We start from the raw sequence: 18387 nt of genomic DNA on the forward strand, positions 1-18387 counted from the left end.
CTGAGAACCTTTTTTTTTTTTTTCTTCAAATCTTCGCCCGAGGATATTTTTTCTGTTGCTTTTTTAGAGAGTGGAAGGGAGGGAGGAAGAGAAACACTGATGTGAGAGACACATTGATTAGTTGCCTCCTGCACAGGGATCAAACCTGCAACCCTTCCATGCGCAGGCCAACGGGTTCTAACCACTGAAAACACCAGCCAGGGAAAGGGAATCTGGGAATCTGAGAATCTGAGGTGCATTCCTGGTTTTTCTCTTGGCCATGTACTGCCCTCTTCAGACAAATAATTGTTTGGCTAAGGAAACTGAATGTGCATGAGTTCTAGAGTCACTCTGTGTTGGAGATGGGGGGAGCTTTGGAGGGAAGGCCATGTAGCCCAGGTGCTCTCAGACTGTACATGAGAATTGCCTAAGGAGATTCCTGGCCCCATCCTAGAGCTGCTGATTCAGAATCTGTAGGGCAAGGTTCGATTGTGTAGCTGAGAAAGTTAAGGTAAAACCTGGTTAGTGCCTTGCCTGCCCCCCCTCCCCCCCAGGGAGTTGTTCAGGGAACTGGAATTGGAATCCAAGTGTTCTCTCAGTCTAGTACTCTCTTCACCATGATGTGGCTTTGTGTTTTCTTTTTTAATATGTCTTTATTGATTTCAGAGAGAGGAAGGGAGAGGTAGAGAGAGAAACATCAATGATGAGAGAGTCATTGATTGGCTGCCTCCTGCACACCCCCCATTGGGGGATTGGGCCCAAAACCCTGAGAGGGAATTGAATCACTGTCTCCTGGACTATAGGTTGATGCTCAACTGCTGAGCCAGGCCAGTGGGGCCTGCCTTACTCTTGAGATTAAGAAGTTGTAAAGAAGAGGAGGTTTAATTTTATCAAATGGCATTTCAGTTCCTGTTTAATTATCGTTCTTAGGCCTTACTATTTTTATAACCTTGGGTTTTAAGAAGTTCCTAAAGGAATTTTTTTCTCTAGCTGTGTGATTTCCTTAGAGTCTTGTAATTTGTTGGAAATTGGGAGATATTGGTTAGCTAAGTTTGGTCTTCAAAAAAAGTTATCTTCATCATTTTTGGAACAGTATTTTCTCTGTTAAAAGGTGGCTAATGAAAGTGTTCTGGATGAGGAGAAGGACTCTATTGTTGAATTCATTAGTTTGGTGCTCTAGCTGCTTTATTTGAAAGGTTCTCCCTGGAACTCAAGAAAAAATGAAGAAATACTAGCCACCTGGTTGTGGTTTTTCTCACATGCCTCTTTTGGGTGGACAGCTGAGGTGGTTATTACAGTTGGCTCTCATTATCTGAGTGTTTGCTAGGTGATTCAATGACTCTTCCCCCTTTGGTTTCTCTCTTCTACCCTTGGTGAGTTTTCTCAGATCTTCTGGTCTGGAAAGATAGAGCAGAGTAACTTAAATATATCTGAGCCTGGGAGAGAGCCAGGTTCTTGTCTTGTTCTGTATCACTTTAGAGACAGAGTCGGGGTTGGAAGGTCCTGAGTCTGATGTCTGATTGCAGACCCTGCTAAAGAGTGGTCAGGCTAGTGCTTTGGGTGATGTCTGATATTGTAAAATCATTTCTGTAAGCAGAATGGAATAGCTAGAACTTTTCATTCACTTTTGATTTTTAATTTATATTCAACTTGGGACACTTACGGAGCTTTGAAAGAATTTTATTTTATTTTTTTAGAGAGGAAGGAAGAGAGAGAAACATCAATGTGATTGATTGACTGCCTCTTGCAGGATCCCCATTGGGGATGGAATCCATAACCCCGGGCATGTGCCAGGATCCAACTGGCAACCTTTTGGTGCACGGGACATCACCCAACCAACTGAGCCACACCAGCCAGGGCTGAAAAAATTTTTTTTAAACCTGTCTCTTTGGTGTGGTAGTTGCAAACTAGGTGATATCTCTCTCACCATAGGCAGATGACCAGTTTGTTGAGAACTTGAATTAACTAGAGCTAAGATGAAAGATTTGTGGAGAAAATGGGGTGGGAGTGGGGGGGGTGATTATCGTGTTATGAATGATAATCATAGGCTGAGTGAGTTTGATTTCCTGGGTCAGGTGTTGGTATATCTGATGAGAGATTTTTATTTTAATATTACCAGTTTAATTTCAGGAAATCTTTAATGATGTCTCTAGTGAGGCCAAAATAGGAGGTTAGGAATCTCTTATTGTTCTAGGTAGAAAAACGTGACAGTTTAAATGCAAAACAAAAGGAAGGGAGTCTCCTTATTTTAGGAGGCTGGGTCTGGGGCTAGAACTAAACAAGCAGGTTTCTAGGCAGTTTCTCCTCAATTGGGGTAGGAGTCCTTGACCAGTCTTCAAAGCCATGAAATACTGGGGAGGTGAGAAAAGATAGGATGAGGGAGCATTGGCTACAGGTTTCTGGGAGTGGGGACACAATGAGAATGATTTACACTGGTCAACTCGTGTATCAGGGTATAAAGAGTGGTTCTTTTATGGAAGTCTGTTCTGTCCATCCTAAGATCTTGAGTAGAGCCACGTGGAGCTACCACATTAGTTGGTTGAGGCCTTAACTTTTATATTTCTCCCTTTCTGGAATGCTTCTCAACAGGGGAGGGCCAAAAACGGGAACTGGATCAACAGCTGCCGCCTGTCCCTGTAATCACAGGAAGCTGAGGCCGGTTGTCTTTGTATGAGAGCTCTGAAGCCAGACAATAGTTTGTGCTGGCGGGGCCATGTGGCGAGTCATGTGACCCCGGGGCTGTTTTCTGCTGGGGTCCTTACCCATCTGTTCTCTCGGCTCTTTCTGGGTTATCAGGCGCCAGTCCAAGTCCTCCCAGGCAGCCAGCTTCATGGCCAGAGATTACGAGCACTAACCTTCCTGGCAGGGGCGGTGTGGCTTCGCGTTTATGCAGATTAGCCATGTGTTTCTCACTTCAAGGCGTTCCACAGGAAAAGCCTTTTCCTGTATTTGGCTCTCAGTGGGCGGTTCCCAGTTTACTGTACTGGGACTCAGCAAGCAGCAGGCCTGCACGAGAGGGATCACAGTACACTGGCCCCCTCCCATTCCACCTCCAGTACTACGTCACCACAACACAACTGCTCGTGCTCTCATACTGTTGGTGTCATTCATTCGGTGCCAAGATTGCTTTAAAAAATTCCCTTGGCCCCAGTTCAAACAGGAGTACAGCTGGGATGTGTTAGATTTTAGGCAGTCTGCCCTCAATTTGAGATGAGTTATAAATAGCAGTGCCGACTTCCTTAACTACCGCTCTCTGAGGTAAAATGCAGGTTAATTACTGTGGGAATCAATTAGGGGGTTCTTTCGATTAAAGAGCCAGGGATGCTTTTTAAAATTGTTATTATTAAAAGTCATACAACAAACCTGGCCAAGAATAAATTGAAAGCACAAGGAGTAAGAAGTAATATGTAATTGTCGAAAATCCAAGATTAGGGCTCTAGGTTTATACTGGCCCCAGCTAGTTGGTATTTAGGAAGACAGAACAAATGGTAGTCAAGACTTCTTTCTGATGGACACCTTTTGGCAATGCTGGCCCATCCCTCTCTTTGGTATTCTTGCCAGTCCAAATCTGGCTCCATAGAGTTGCTGCCTGGTCACTTCTTTCTGCATCTTTGGATTGGAACTGAGGTCTGGAGCTTTCCTTAGTTGGACTTTTATTTCAAGAAAATGAAGAAGTTTCTCTTTTCCTAACGCAGTGCCACGTGGTGTGGTGCATTTTGGTGAACAGTAGCTTTCTGATGCTGTCTTCTCGGCTATCAGTCAGTCTTGGTCAGATGTTGGAGAATTTGAAGTCTAGTCTGTTATATCTCAGCAACTCCTGAGGGTCATTATGGCTTTCCTTGGTGCAATAAGAAGTTGTAAGGGATTCCATTAGCCCACTGGTCTGGAGGGTTTGTAATTCCATTTGCTTGGGACAGGGGAACTCTCTACGCATGTGGTTAGTCTGCAGGCTGCTCTGAATATATTCAGAGGGACCAGCTTGCTAGGCATCCTTGCCTTTGATGCCCCTAAACTGCATCTTTTGATGCATTTCATTTGGCAGGCAGTTTGTAACACAGCCAGTGATCTGGAAAGAGATAAGTGGTGGATGAAGATGGGGGTGGGGGTTCTTATGGCTCTTTTCCCCTTTTTTATTTTTATTTTTTATGAATGCAGGGGGGTATATAGCAGGGGGCCTGACTTCCCTGTTCCAAGGGGGCAGCATTTTCTTCTCAATTATGTGTCTTTATGGCAGAGCCTTTGCTTTTGAAGTGTAATCACAGTAATCTATTCCTGTGGTTTCCCATTGAAAGGATTTCCTCTCTCTTTCCCAGAGAGCAATCTCTTGCTCTTTGCAGCCAGAGTTTGGTTTTTCCCATTCATTGCCTTTTCCTTGGTGCCTGCAGACTGCTGATACTGGCTGGCTTTTCTATCTTGCATGTAGCAGGGATTTTTCTGGTCTGAAATTGCTACTTTAGAATAAACTGATTAGTGAAGATTTAAGGCCTGTCTCTGTTTTAAGGTTTTGGAAGATGGCATTTCATCTATAACTGCAAATTACAAATTTTCACAATAGTTTTAATGTCAGAAATGTGAGTTAGGTCCCTGCCCACCTTCCCTTCTGATAGGAGCAGATATTTAACTTTGACATGAGAACAGAGTAATCTGATGGTTGGAGCTGAATATATTTTAGTTTGCTAAGCTCTGCATATTCTTACTTTATTTTATTGATTTGAGAGAGAAAAACATCAATTCATTGTTCCACTTATTTATGCATCCATTGGTTGATTTTTGAATGTGCCCTGACAGAGTATCGAACCTGCAACCTTGGCATGTCAGGATGACCCACTAACCAACTGAGCTACTGGCCAGGGCGCTAAGCTGCATGCTCTGTATAACACTTGGGTGAAGGGAGGGGATCAGAAATCTGATGTCCAGGAAAGGGAAATGTCTTAATTTTATTTTTAGACTAAGAATTTCTTTGACTTGTGTTTACTTTTAGTCTGCAAAGATTTCCTAAAATTGAGGAAAGAATCCTTAAACCCTTTAGTAAATAGCTCCTGTGTAAGTAGCTGTCCTCCATGGGGGGGTACAGCTCCCCTACTGTGAGAGATGAAAAGGTAACTTGCCTTTTGTTTTTAAGCAGAGTACTGGGGTATGCCTGTATAGTTGGAAGACCTCTCTGGTATAGGATGGCACATAAGATTCGTCTCAAAAGTGTGCTTGTTCTCCCTTGGCTGTTTATTCTGCCCTCACCTATTTCAGTGCGACTCACTTTTTTTTTTTTAATCCTCACCTGAGGATATTCTTTCCATTGCTTTTTTTCTACCCTCAAAAGTCTTAACCAGGTTTAGAGTGTGCCCCTGGCCCCTATGGGTAGATGGTTTGATCTGGGTTTTCTCTCGATTAGTATCCCCTACCCACTTCTTGCAGTGGGGCAGCCTGGCATGTTGAAGTTACTGAGCCCTTGCTCTGCACGTGGGGTCTTTGAAAATAAAAGGCCTAATCTCTGGCTTTCTACAACTTAGTCTTGAGAGAGTCAGTCAGTTAGCTGGTCAACTAAGTGATAAACCTTATTCTGACTGAATTTACAATAGGACATTTAGAAATGTGAGAGATCAGAATGTACTGAAGAAGTAGGAAGTAGCTTCATGTTGAAGGGTTGGATTTCTGCTAGTGGAAGCCATTGTGGACAGGGCAGGGCAGAAGGGTACCATTGTATAGAGCTAGGCCTGCTCCGTTATATGGGGGACTTTGGTGTGAGACTGAAAAAAATGTGTAGAACTGGGGCACACTGTGGAGGAGTCACACAGAAGCGCACTGTTTATCATCATCATAATTTTTAATCCTTTCCCAAGGATTTTTTTTTTTTTTTTTTTTGAGAGAGAAACATTGATGTGAGAGAGAAACATCGATCTGTTACCTCTGGTATGCACTCCTACCAGGGATCAAACCCTCAACCTAGGTATGTGCCCTGATAGGGAATTGAACTTGCAGCCTTTTTGATGTACGGGACAATTCTCCAACCAACTGAGCTACCCGGCCAGGATAATAGCTACTGTTTATTGGACATTTAAATACCAGACATTGAGTGAAGTGTATTGTGTGCATTTTAGATGAAAAACTGCTGTGTTAAAGGTCAGGCAGTGATAGAGTTAGGATCTGAACCCTTGTCTATGGATTAATTACACTCTTTGCTCTTTCTATGTGATACTGTACAGGATGTTGTAATAGGATAGTAGGTAGGAAGTATGGAGCTGTTAAGCAGGGAGAGAAGAAAATGACTTTTGAGCATATACTGTGTGGTCCAGTATAATAGCCACTAGCTACATGTGATTATTTGAATTTAATTAAAAATAAATAATTTAGTTCCTCAGTCGCACTAGCTATATTTTAAGTACTTAATAGTCACACATCACAGAAAATTTATTGAGTAGTGTTTCTCCAGATCATTGGTTCTCAGCTAGTATACAGTCATCCAAGAATCTTCAGGGGTAGGGGTGAGAGGGGCCCAAGCCCTTCCAGACCCACTAAATTGAAATCTCTATAGAGAGGCCCAGGCATTTGTGAAGCTTCACAGAAAATTCTCATCTGTAGCCCTGGTTAATAGCTACTACTCTAGAAGCTCCATGGTAACTATGGTAACGACTGCCCCATAGGTGTTGTGGGAAGACCTGGACTGGCAGAAATACCTGGAGTGGGCTCATCTCTGTTCAGCAAATGTAGTTCCTTCACCTGAGGGCCACATGGACAGCAGCTGTAGTGTGGGATGAGATAAGGATCTCCTCATTATGTGTGCATGGTGCGGCCTTGTAAGCCCCTGATCTCTTTACAGGAGAGAATGGTGATTTTTGGCTCCAGGTGTACTGGGGAAGACCACATGCTATTCATTACTTACTAGTCCAGTTGTAATTAAATTTGAACTTCCTAAAGAGTCCCAAAAGAATTCATGTAGCTCCAAATTATGATTGGGAACATTATTAGAGCTTCTGATACAGAGGCAGGACTTGGCAAAAATTGTTTTCATTATGTCGGAAATAGAACTTCAATATTGACATGTAGTAGTGATTTGGGACATGGTTTTACTATGATTGTAGTTTAGATGAGGCTGCTCCCATCATCACTGTTACCTTTGTAGCAAGGTTTCAGCTGCAGCCTAGAGAGAACATCACTTCTACTTCTTTCCTTTTGATATTTAGAAGAATAGTCCTGTGGCTTTTTGTCTTATCTATTTTCCTCATGACAGCTTGACTTTCTCTATTATAAAACACTTAGGTAGTATTCTGCCCCCCGCCCCCAAAGATATGTACAGAGAATCAGTTGTTTGAATGCCGCCTCTTTTTGTGTGTGGTTAATCCTCACCCGAGGACATTTTTTGCATTGATTTTTAGAGAGGGAGAGGAAGAGAGAGATGGAAACATCGATGTGAGAGAGACACATTGATTAGTTGCCTCCCAAACATGTCCAGATAGGGACCAGGGATGGAACCTGCAATCCTTTGGTGTGGGGGCTAACGCTCTAACCCAGGGGTGGGAACCATTTATTTGCCAAGGGCCATTTGGATATTTGTAACATCATTCACGGCCATACAAAATTATCGACTTAAAAATTAGCTATGAAAAAAGCTCCTAGATTTATTGAATTTCGAATCCCACCTGCGATTGCCTTGGCAGGGCCAGACCAAATGATTTTGTGGGCAGTATACAGCCCATGGGCTGCACATTCAACACCCCTCTCACACCAGCCAGGGCTGCCCCCTTATTTTGGAGGGGTTTTTGTTATTTTTAACATCTTACCTTAAATTATAATTTATTAACTACAGAATACCAAAACTACATATAATATAGACCTGTGGTTTTGTTTTTTTTAAAATATTTTTATTGATTATTAGAGGCAAGGAGAGAGAGAGAAACATCAATGTGAGAGTGAAACATCCATTGGCTGCCTCCTGCATGCCTCCTGCTGGGGATTGAGCCCATGAGCTGGGCATGTGCCCTAACTGGGAATCAAACTGGTAACCTTTCTGTGCACGGGATGATGCCTAACCACCTGAGCCAAATCTGTCAGGGCTAGTCCTGTGGTTCTTCAAGTATCGTCCCTTGGCTAGCAGCATCAACATCTCTTGATAACTGTTAACAAATGCGTATCCTAGGCCTGACATGAACCTACAGAATTAGAGACTCTGAGGGTGGATTCCAGCAGTATGTAGTTTAACAAGCCGTCCAGGTGATTTTGATGCATGCTAAAGCTTGTGAACCACTGAACTCCTTCAGAGTTGATATTCAGGCCCAGAGTATTAATATCTATTGCCCACCCCAAATTTAAGATTTAACTTTCATGTTTTATGTCAGGCCTAGGCTTACTCTCCAACCTGGGTGTATCTATTTGTAAGATGCTTAGGGAACCTTACCCCCTCCCCTCCACACCAGTAGATATAGGTAGGCATTTCTGGCAGGGGAAAGTGTTCTGGGGCTCTGTCCTATATAGTTCCAATAGGATAAAGTTATGTCAACAAGCGAATGAGCTCATTGAACCTGTTGCCCCACAAAGGACTGAGAGAAAACTATGTTTGTAGCCAAATACCTGTGACTTGAACTTTGAGCTTTCATTATTAATGCTGTGCTGTACCTCTATATCTTGTTCTTTGAAGAGACAAAAGTTCTATCCTCCTTACACCCTCAAACTCTTGAATATTAAAGGAGATGAACTTTTCAGGTAAGATGCACAAGGCTATAAGTTAAAAGTCACAGTTCCCTTAACAACAGTAACTTAGCCATGTTACCCATTTGGAAGAAAACATAAATTTAAGTGCTTGCGCCATAGTGCAAACAGGCTATAGATATGCAAGAAAAAAAGATTTCACTGTTTAAAGAATGGAAACATCTAGGTGCTTGTGTATTTGAATTTCCAACCATAGTGTTGAAGCATCAGTTTTGGCGTTGAACAAGATCATGGCGCAAAGTATAGTAGCACTGTCTTCTCCCAATTGCAGGGCCTTTGTTCTGATTTTCTACACCCTAGAGTACGTATATTCATTGCTCCACACCTGGCCTGTCCTTTGGATCTTAAGTAATACCACACTTACAAGGCAGTAGTATATAGCTTACAAGATGCTGTCACGGACCAGTGGTATTTTCATTTTACATATGATAAATCAAGGTTCTGAGGAAGATTAAATGACTTGCCCAAGGGTTACTGGATCTGTACCATTACTTTTTCATAGTAATTGTTTTTCTATGTGGTGTATAGACCTGTATGTTTGGGTTCATATTGGCCAGAGGCCGTGAAAGCTTCAGGTTAATGAAATGCTCTTTATTTTGTAGCCATCCAGTCCAATGGATCAGATGGGCAAGATGAGACCTCAGCCATATGGTGGAACTAACCCATACTCGCAACAACAGGGACCTCCATCAGGACCACAGCAAGGACATGGGTACCCAGGGCAGCCATATGGATCCCAGACCCCGCAGCGGTACCCGATGACCATGCAGGGCCGGGCGCAGAGTACCATGGGCGGCCTCTCTTATGCACAGCAGGTAGATGGTGACTCCTATTACTTTGACCCTTAATCTGTCCAGGATCTGGTCTTGAGCTATAGAATCAGAACATGTCTTTGGCCTTTTGGCTGGAACCGCCATCTTCCAGTAATTCGTCATAATGACTAACACAAAGGGAAAGAGGAGATGCACCGGATGTATGTTCTCTAGGCTTTTTAGAAAACATAGTTGTTTATTTGGCCACATACATACAAATCTACAAGAAAGGTGATGTAGACATCAAGAGAAGGGACACTTCAAAAAGGAATCCCCCACAAATGTTACCATAGCAAAACTGGAGGAGTCTACAGTGTCACCCAGCATGCAGTGGACATTGTTGTAAACAAGTTAAGGGCAAGATTCTTGCCAAGAGAATTAATGTCTATATTGAGCATATTAAACACTCTTTAAGAGCTTAGATAGCTTCCTAAAACATGTGAAGGAACATGATCAGAAAAAGGAAGCCAAAGAGAAAGATACCTGGCTTCAACTGAAGCTTCAGCCTGCTCCACCCAGAGAAAAACACTTTGTGAGAACCAATGGAAAATAGCCTGAACTGCTAAAGTGCATTCCCTATGAATTCATGGCATGATAAGTGTTAAAAAAAAAAAAAAGATCCCTGTACTATTAGGGGAAAACAAACATATCTTTGGCTTCTAAACCCCTTGAAAGGAGCATAGGCCAACTTGCTTTTAGTTAAAGTGTGCTACTTATAAGGCCAAGGTTATAGGCACCATCCCATGTGTACTGGAGGGAAAACTGCTCCCTCCCTGGCCACAGGCTGTACATATCTGTCTTATTCTTTGGCCTGCTTGTACCCACATAGTGGTGATCTCTGAATGAGTTGGGAAGAAAGAAAGGTAGTGGCTGAGCACCTATTCAGTGCTACCAAGAGAAACCACTCATACCATGTGTCCTTTCTGGTTCACAATGAATGTTTAGGAGGGATGGGAGTAGAAGAAAAAGGGAAGATTGAACAGTTAGAATGCTAAGTGCTGTTAAAATGTTAAGATTTTTCTCCTTTTGTCTGGTCATCTGCACCATTATCTTTTTATAGTCATTTTGTCTTAACTACTTTTTCTACCATTTATATTTGAGTGATATTCGTACTGAAAATGGTGAGGGACAGAATATAAAACCTAACTTTACTCCTAAAACTTCAAAGCAAAGTATGCCTTTAAATATTAAAAAATGGGGTACTATCACGTTTGTTTCAATGAGAAAATGGAGGCAAGACAGGGTAGATATTATTGTTGGTGTTTTTATTTGTTTGTTTTGCCTACTTACCAAATGTATTCCCGGTGTCTAGAATAGTGCCCGGTAAAAGTAAGCAGGTAGGTTCTCAAATATTTTTTTGAATGAAGATTAAATGAAAAAGAGAACCAGAGTAGCTTAGTGATTTGTACACTGGCTGGATTACTAAACCTTAGGTTTTCAGTCAGCTGAGCCAGGCTGCTATTGACCATTCACTGTGGCTAGGATACAGGTTCCTAGGGCTTATAAAAACAGTCCAGGCCATGATAAAAAGAGTAGGCCCATGGTGAAAACAGCTACTCTTAAACTCTTATAAATTGCCCAAACATTAAATAGTGTAAATTTTCTGTGGATGAATGCAGTCCACTTGTAAATAAACCAATTGGTAATCCAGCTTGGCCATCCTTCCTGACTCATTTTAGACAAGGATGGTGGAAATACTCTGGGCCTTCTAAGTGTGAGGCTTGCCTTGCCTGCTTTCTATACCCATTTGCAGGGCATAGCTTCTGACAGAATATCTTATCTTTGTTTTTCTTTTGTTCTTAATCCTCTCCTGAGGACATGCTTTTATTGATTTTAGAGCAAAAGAGGGGAAGAGAGAAGGGGGGGGGGGGAGAGAGAGAGAGAGAACCATCGATGTGAGAGTGAAACATCGATCAGTTGCTGCCTGCATGTGCCCCGACCAGGGATTGAACTCACAACCTGTGTGTGTGCCCTGACTGGGAATCAGACCCGCAACCTTTCTGTGTACAGGATACACTCCAACCAACTGAGCCACACTGGCCAGGGCTATCACATCTTTCTTCATCCAGAAGAGTCAGTGCTAAAAATGCATCCTTTCATTTCCTACAGATTCCTCCTTATGGGCAACAAGGCCCCAGCGGATATGGTCAGCAGGGCCAGACTCCATATTACAACCAGCAAAGTCCTCACCCCCAGCAACAGCAGCCACCCTACTCCCAGCAACCACCATCCCAGACTCCTCATGCCCAACCTTCATATCAACAGCAGCCGCAGTCTCAGCCACCACAGCTCCAGTCCACCCAGCCTCCATATTCCCAGCAGCCATCCCAGCCTCCACATCAGCAGTCTCCAACTCCATATCCCTCCCAGCAGTCAACAACCCAGCAGCACCCCCAGAGCCAGCCCCCCTACTCACAGCCGCAGGCACAGTCTCCCTACCAGCAGCAGCAACCTCAGCAGCCAGCATCCTCGACCATCTCCCAGCAGGCTGCGTACCCTCAGTCCCAGTCACAGCAGTCACAGCAAACTGCCTATTCCCAGCAGCGCTTCCCTCCACCACAGGTAAGATGCCCCTGCCCCTTTCTTTTTTTCACATGTAACCACAGACAGCTTGGGGGTTGGTGTCATAGAACTTTGCCATACAGATTACTTCTCTAAAGTGCACTTAAAAACCGATTAAACTTGATAAACATGCTAACTGGATTGATTGAACTAATAAAGGCATAACCTTAACAGCATTAAAACCTTTATCCCTCCTTACTGATGAAGAAATAAGGCAATGGAAAATTGCATAGACAGATAAATTGAAGATAATGGGACAGATTTTTTTTTTTTAAACTAGCATTTAGAACTTGGGCATCCAACTAAATTTGGTCTTTTTTAAAAACAATAAATTTGGGAGGCTATACTGTACATTCATTCTAACTGCTATTTCGTTCTGCTATTGCTCAAAATATTTTGGGCCCCTTCATATGAAATTGCCATCAGAGCTTATAGCACACTCTGTAGAATATTCTCAGTGGTGGCAAATCCTTTTATTTTTTTGAGGATGGATTTGATTTTTGGAAATAGCTATAATTTATTTGTAGCCATGTCTGTGAACAAGGTAGGTGATGAAGCCTACCTTGGGCTTTATTTTTTAAAGAGCAGAAAGAGGAGAAATGACTGAGTGATGATAGATCCTCTAAAGATTTTGTGCATTGGTGGCATTGTTGGAAAACTATCTCCTTCCAAGGCAATGACTTTGAAGGAAGTGGTAGTCATTTTAATGCGTGGGTTTTTTGTTGTTTTTAAATTAATTGGTCTCATTCCTTCATAGATATAACTTAGTTAGCCAGACTTTAGAATTTAACCCCAAGGAACAGCTCTCCCTGTGGGTGGCGATAAATGGTGAACAGTGCCATCAGAAAGAGTCTTACATCCACTGTTGACATTCTTTTCTGGAGAGCCAGACCTTGTATTTTTCTGCCTTCAGATGACATTGTGTGCAGGTGGGTAGTCTCTCCCACCCAGCTTCCCCTGTATGAAAGTCCCATAGCCCTTTCATCATGAAGCAAGCTTACCTGGTTGTCAGTGCCAGGCCTTCATAGCTTTTGTTTTTCTTGTTTTAGGAATTATCGCAAGATTCATTTGGGTCTCAGGCATCCTCAACCCCCTCAATGACCTCCAGTAAGGGAGGGCAAGAAGATATGAACCTGAGTCTTCAGTCAAGACCCTCAAGCTTGCCTGTGAGTATGCCTGCCTCCCTCTAAAAGATGATGGGAGGCAGAGAGGAAAGCAAAGAAAACTGGTTTCTGGTTGGATGTTTTTGTGGTATTAAGCTAAATGAACAATGAGCTATTCCTTGAATTCAGGTTCAAAATTCTGAATAGGAATTTATGGACTGACCTCGAAGAGTGTCTGGTTTTTGGCTATCTGCGCAGGGAATAGGTTTGTGATCTCAGTTTAGAGTTTTTTGTGTTTTTTTTTAATATATCTTTAATGGTTTCAGAGAGAGGAAAGGAGAGGGAGAGAGATAGAAACATCAATGATGAGTCATTGATCAGCTGCCTCCCACACGCCCCCAACTGGGGACCGAGTCTGCAACCCGGGCATGTGCCCTGACCCGGAATCGAACCCTGATCACCTGGATCCTAGGTCGATGCTCAACCTCTGAGCCACACCCGGCCTGGCTAGAGTTTTTGTTTTTATTTTTAAATGTTGGTCTCTTAGACATGGACCATACGAGAGACAGAGAAGATGGAGATGTTGGAAGCACTGTCTGTTCTCCATCAAAGTTCAGAGAAGTCTCAGTGGGTTTTTTGTTTTTGTTCTTGTTTTTGATTTTTGGGTTGTTTTTTTTACTTTACTGTTGAGGTCTTAATTTTAGGTTTTTGTCTTAGTGTTCAGCTAAGAGGTAGGATTTGGGGTGCATTCAGCATGAATTGTCCCATTGAGCATGGACAGAATAAAAGCAGATTTTCTGGTTGGTGTTTTGTGTGAATAGGTGCTTTTGTCTAGTAGAATGCTTGGTGCCCAGATGCTTGATGAATGTTTATGGAATGGATTGACTGTATCCTGAGAAAGGCAGTATAGTCTGCTGATTAAGAGCTTGGGCTCCAGAGCCAGAGTTCCTGGGTCTGCATTTTGATTCTGCCATTAACTCTGTAGCCTTGAGGAAGTCACTTCACCTGTCCATGCCTTAGTTTCCACATCTGTAAAGTAAATCTAAAAGTATCCACTTCATGGGGGTGGTTATTAACATTAAAGAGGTTAATATAGAGAGAGTGCCTGGTACGTTGTAGGCATCCATAACGTCATCATCCAAGAGGGCATAGGGGAACTGTACTTGATACCTGAAGGGCAATTTGCACCAATCATTTTATAGTTGGCTGGTTCTGGGAACACTTACCCTTAGTCTTAGGTCTGCTACTACATGTGGGCAAGTCGCTCAGGTTCTGAAAACTAATCTCAGAAGTGAAATGGGCTTCTCCAAAATCTAGTAAGACAGTAAGTAGCAAACTCTCCCATTACAATTCTGTTTCAGTTAGGAATGGAAATTCAGCTACACATGCCCAGGCAAGAGTCTTTTGAAATTTTGATTCTACTTGGAATTGAAGCGTCTCTCTTCAGTTAGTCTGACTTGGGGAAAAAATGGTTTCTGGATCTTTGAGTAATAGGTAGGAGGCAGAAGTCTTTATCATGAAGCTTCTCCTGGTTTCTCCTGAAGATCTCTGAGCCATAACCTTAGTAGGACAAGGTCTGTGGAATCCCTCAGCACCTGTCATTTTGGCTTCTCAGGCCAAGATGAAGAGCCACTGTCAGATTGGACTCCTGAGACTTTCTCAGCTGAGGATTTGGGGGAGGAAGTGTCTGAATAAGGCAATCGCTTTTTGTTCTTTTTTCATTAATGTCTGTTGCAATTCTTTTCTGCATTCTGAACTCACCGGAATGTGCTTTTCAACCTGATTTAGTCAGACATGTGTAACCACTCCCTCATCATCTATGGTCTGTGGCTAAATCTGGGTGAGGTGCTATTATAGCAAGAACCCAAATTGGTGGATTTATGCCAGTGCTGTAAGTTGCTCCCCACCCCATCAAATAGTTTCTGCTTGCTCCTGGTGACCTTTTAACAGAACTGTATGTAGTTGGTATTTTTTTTAGTCTTGAGAAGCCTAGCATACAAACACATTGTATGTCTTCTAAGAGTTGAGAGCCTTGTACTATTGAGACCAAGAGCTTCTGATTTGACCTACTGAAGTGAAGGTGCTGGCAGCTTCTTGGGCCCAAGGGAGGGTTGTTCCTAGGCAGCCAATCACAAGGAGCATTCCCAAATTCAGGCTTCTACTGTAGATTCATCCAAATGGGTCATTTGCTCTGTGGTGGAAGCTCCATGTGGGAGGTGAGCTGGCTGGGTTATTGGCATCTTGTTTGTTGAATTGCTTTTTATCCTCTGCTCCTTGGAACAAGAAACAAAAGGTGGTTTTTCTTTGAAATTTTGGCTTAATGCCAGATTTGCCTAGCCAGGCTGGAAAACAGTCACATCTGAAGAAAGGAAACGTCGGGATTCCCTACAAAGGGCCCTCTCCTTTCTTCAGCAGCTGTGTTAAGGGATCCTGAAGGTTTGCCAGTGTATTCCTTTACTCAAACACCTATTTGTGTTTGGCTCCAGAGAGGATGCTAGGCTGACTGGAGCACAGCCCCTCCAGTTTCCACATCACCCTCTTCACTCACTTACCTTACCATTTAGCCCTAAAAGCAACATGATTGTGACCCTTGATTTAAAGACTCACTGTGGTTTCTGATCCTGATTATTACAAAAATTAGATTTTGAGGAGTTTTTGCTCAGCTGTTAATGCCAAACCATTTAGCTGCTATTATTCTGATTACGTTATCCTTCTATTTAAAACCTCTCAATTGTTTTTCATTAATCATAGAATAAACTCCCAAATCCTTAATATTACCTAGGCTGTCTGTCTGTCGTGTTGTGCCCCCCCACCCCCACCTGTCCCATTTTCTGATTCAGTAGGCCTGGTGTGAGGCCTGAGAATTTGCATTTCTAACATGCTTCGAAGGTGCTGATGCCGTTTGTCCAGGTTTGGCTCTTTGAGAACCTTTACTTTGTCCTATTTTGCTTTCTGCCTTGCTCTCAGCTTTCTCTCAGTTTTTGTAAGGCCCCATGCTTTTTTCTGCTTCCAGACCTTTCTTTGCACACACTCTTCTCTTTGACTAATATACTTCTCCTTCTAATTCCCTCAGTTCATATTTTAGACTGCATCTTCAAGATCATTTCCTCAGCCCTGGCCAGTTTGGCTCAGTAGTTAGAATGTCGGCCCTTGGACTGAAGGGTCCTGGGTTTGATCCCGGCCAAGGGCATGTACCTCTATTACAGGCTCTGTCCCTGGCCCTGGTTGGGGCGTGTTTGGGAGGCAACTGATTGATGTGTCTCTCTCACATAGATGTTTCTCTCTCTCTCTCTCTCTCTCCCCCCCTCCCCCCTCCTCCCCCCCCTTTCCCCCCTTCCACTCTCTCTGAAAAGGAATGGAAAAAATATCCTTGGGTGAGGATTAAAAAGAAAAAAGATCGCCCAGGCGGGCGTGGCTCAGCTGTTGAGCGTCGGCCTGGGATCCAGGCGATCGGGGTTCGATTCCCGGTCAGGGCACATGCCCTGGTTGTGGGCTCGATCAATGACTCTCTCATCATTGATGTTTCTCTCTCTCTCCCCCTCTCCTTTCCTTTCTCTGAAATCAATAAAGATATATTAAAGAAAAAAAAAAAAAGATCATTTCCTCAGAAAACTTCTTCCTAATCAAGCTTTAAAACTTAAATAACTTCTATGATGGCTTCACTAAAAAGGCAGTTTTTATTTTTTAAAACCTGCAGTATTTAACAGGAATTGTACCTGTTTCAAAAAATCTTATTTTTCACAGTGTGCTACTGATGACAATTGAGTATTGTTAATAATATGATAACCAACACAATTCTGTGTATTCGCACTGACACTTCATTGTTTCTTCTAGTGTGGCTGTCTGAGCATTAATAGGTTGTAATACACAATATTAAAGAAAAACCTGCAATATTTAAGATATAAAAAAGTGTAAAGAATAATGCAGTGCCTGAGTACTCATCTGTAGAAACTAAACCTTGCTGACAGGTAAAAGCAACTTATATAAGCTTCTGGGGTCACTTCCACATCCTTGTAGACAGAGAAGCACCATCTTGTATACGAGGTTTCTTTGCTCCATGATGCCAAGAACATTTTGCTGATACCTCTACTTACTTGGGTCTCTTCCACTAGGTGGTAAGCTCCTAGAAGGCAGGAACTGTATTATTGACCTCTGTGTCCCAACACCTATCATGTGAATCCCAAGACTGGTGGATCTCTATCTTGGCTGCATGTTAGAATTACCTGGGTAGTGAATGATTTTTAAAATCAATGGCCAGGGTTCACGGAGTTCTGATTTGTTTGATTTGGGGCTTGGGCTTGGGCTTTGGTGTGGTTAAAAACTGTACCTGAGTGATTCTGATTTGCAGCCCTGGTAGAGATCTATTAGTCTAAACTGTGTCAGGTTTCTGTGCTGTAATAGACTGTCTTAGCACCCATGCTTCTTGTCAGTGCTTATCTCAATATTAATTTTAGTAACTAATTTAACGCAAACTCAGTGAGGGCTGACTTGCTCTGTCTTGCTCATTGCCATCATAGTACCTGGCATATAGTAGGCTCCAACTCATTCAACGGAAGAACCTGAGCAGTATCCATTACATTGCTCATCCAGAAAGTGTATGTCTGACGGGACAGCTTGACCATATTACCAGATTATTGTTTTCATTGCTAGAGCAAGGCAGGTATTACAAATTGTTATGTGATGGTCCAATCTCCATTTTAGAGAGTGGATTAATTTATTTGTGATTCCTGACAGTGACTTAGAAAGAATTTGGGGTTAAGGTTTGTCATTTATCTTGTAAAATAGCTACCACTTCACCTTATATTAAGGGATGGATGAGAAAATCTCCAGGTGTTTTATTAAGTCTTTAATTTTCTTTATTTTGGGGCAGAATCTTAAGGGACTCTGAAAATTGGTATCTGACTTTTGACTATAGTCAGTTTTTGAGAATGAACTTTAAAAGCTTCTATTTTAGTGATTCAAGTGTATGTGGCTTCCCTAGAATAATGAATACTTCCCAAATTTTTCTTACTGAGGCACATTTGTAAATTTACATTTTAGTCTTGAAAGTTTACCTGGGATAAGGTTTCCATTTAGCAGTGGAAAATGGATATAGGATTGAAAGCCCTGATCTGGAAAGGTTAGCTAGATTAGTGCTTCTCATACTTTAGCATGCAGTAAGAATCGCATGGGGATAAATTAAAACAGATTACTGACCTCTACCAGAAAGATTCTGACTCAGTAGGTGTGGG

At 42.5% G+C, this 18387-nt stretch overlaps 1 protein-coding gene across 1 annotated transcript in view; it reads left to right on the plus strand.

The window, feature by feature from the left end:
- ARID1A (AT-rich interaction domain 1A) overlaps positions 1-18387 on the plus strand; it is a 72624-nt gene that overhangs the window by 19127 nt on the left and 35110 nt on the right. Inside the window, exons 2-4 of the mRNA XM_081144148.1 lie at positions 9282-9494; positions 11601-12053; positions 13103-13219. Coding sequence (XP_081000274.1) covers positions 9282-9494; positions 11601-12053; positions 13103-13219 — 783 coding nt within the window. The remainder of the gene's footprint in view (positions 1-9281; positions 9495-11600; positions 12054-13102; positions 13220-18387) is intronic.

The sequence above is a fragment of the Miniopterus schreibersii genome (genome assembly GCF_964146895.1).
Source record: "Miniopterus schreibersii genome assembly, chromosome: 8".
NCBI classification, from domain to species: Eukaryota; Metazoa; Chordata; class Mammalia; order Chiroptera; family Miniopteridae; genus Miniopterus; species Miniopterus schreibersii.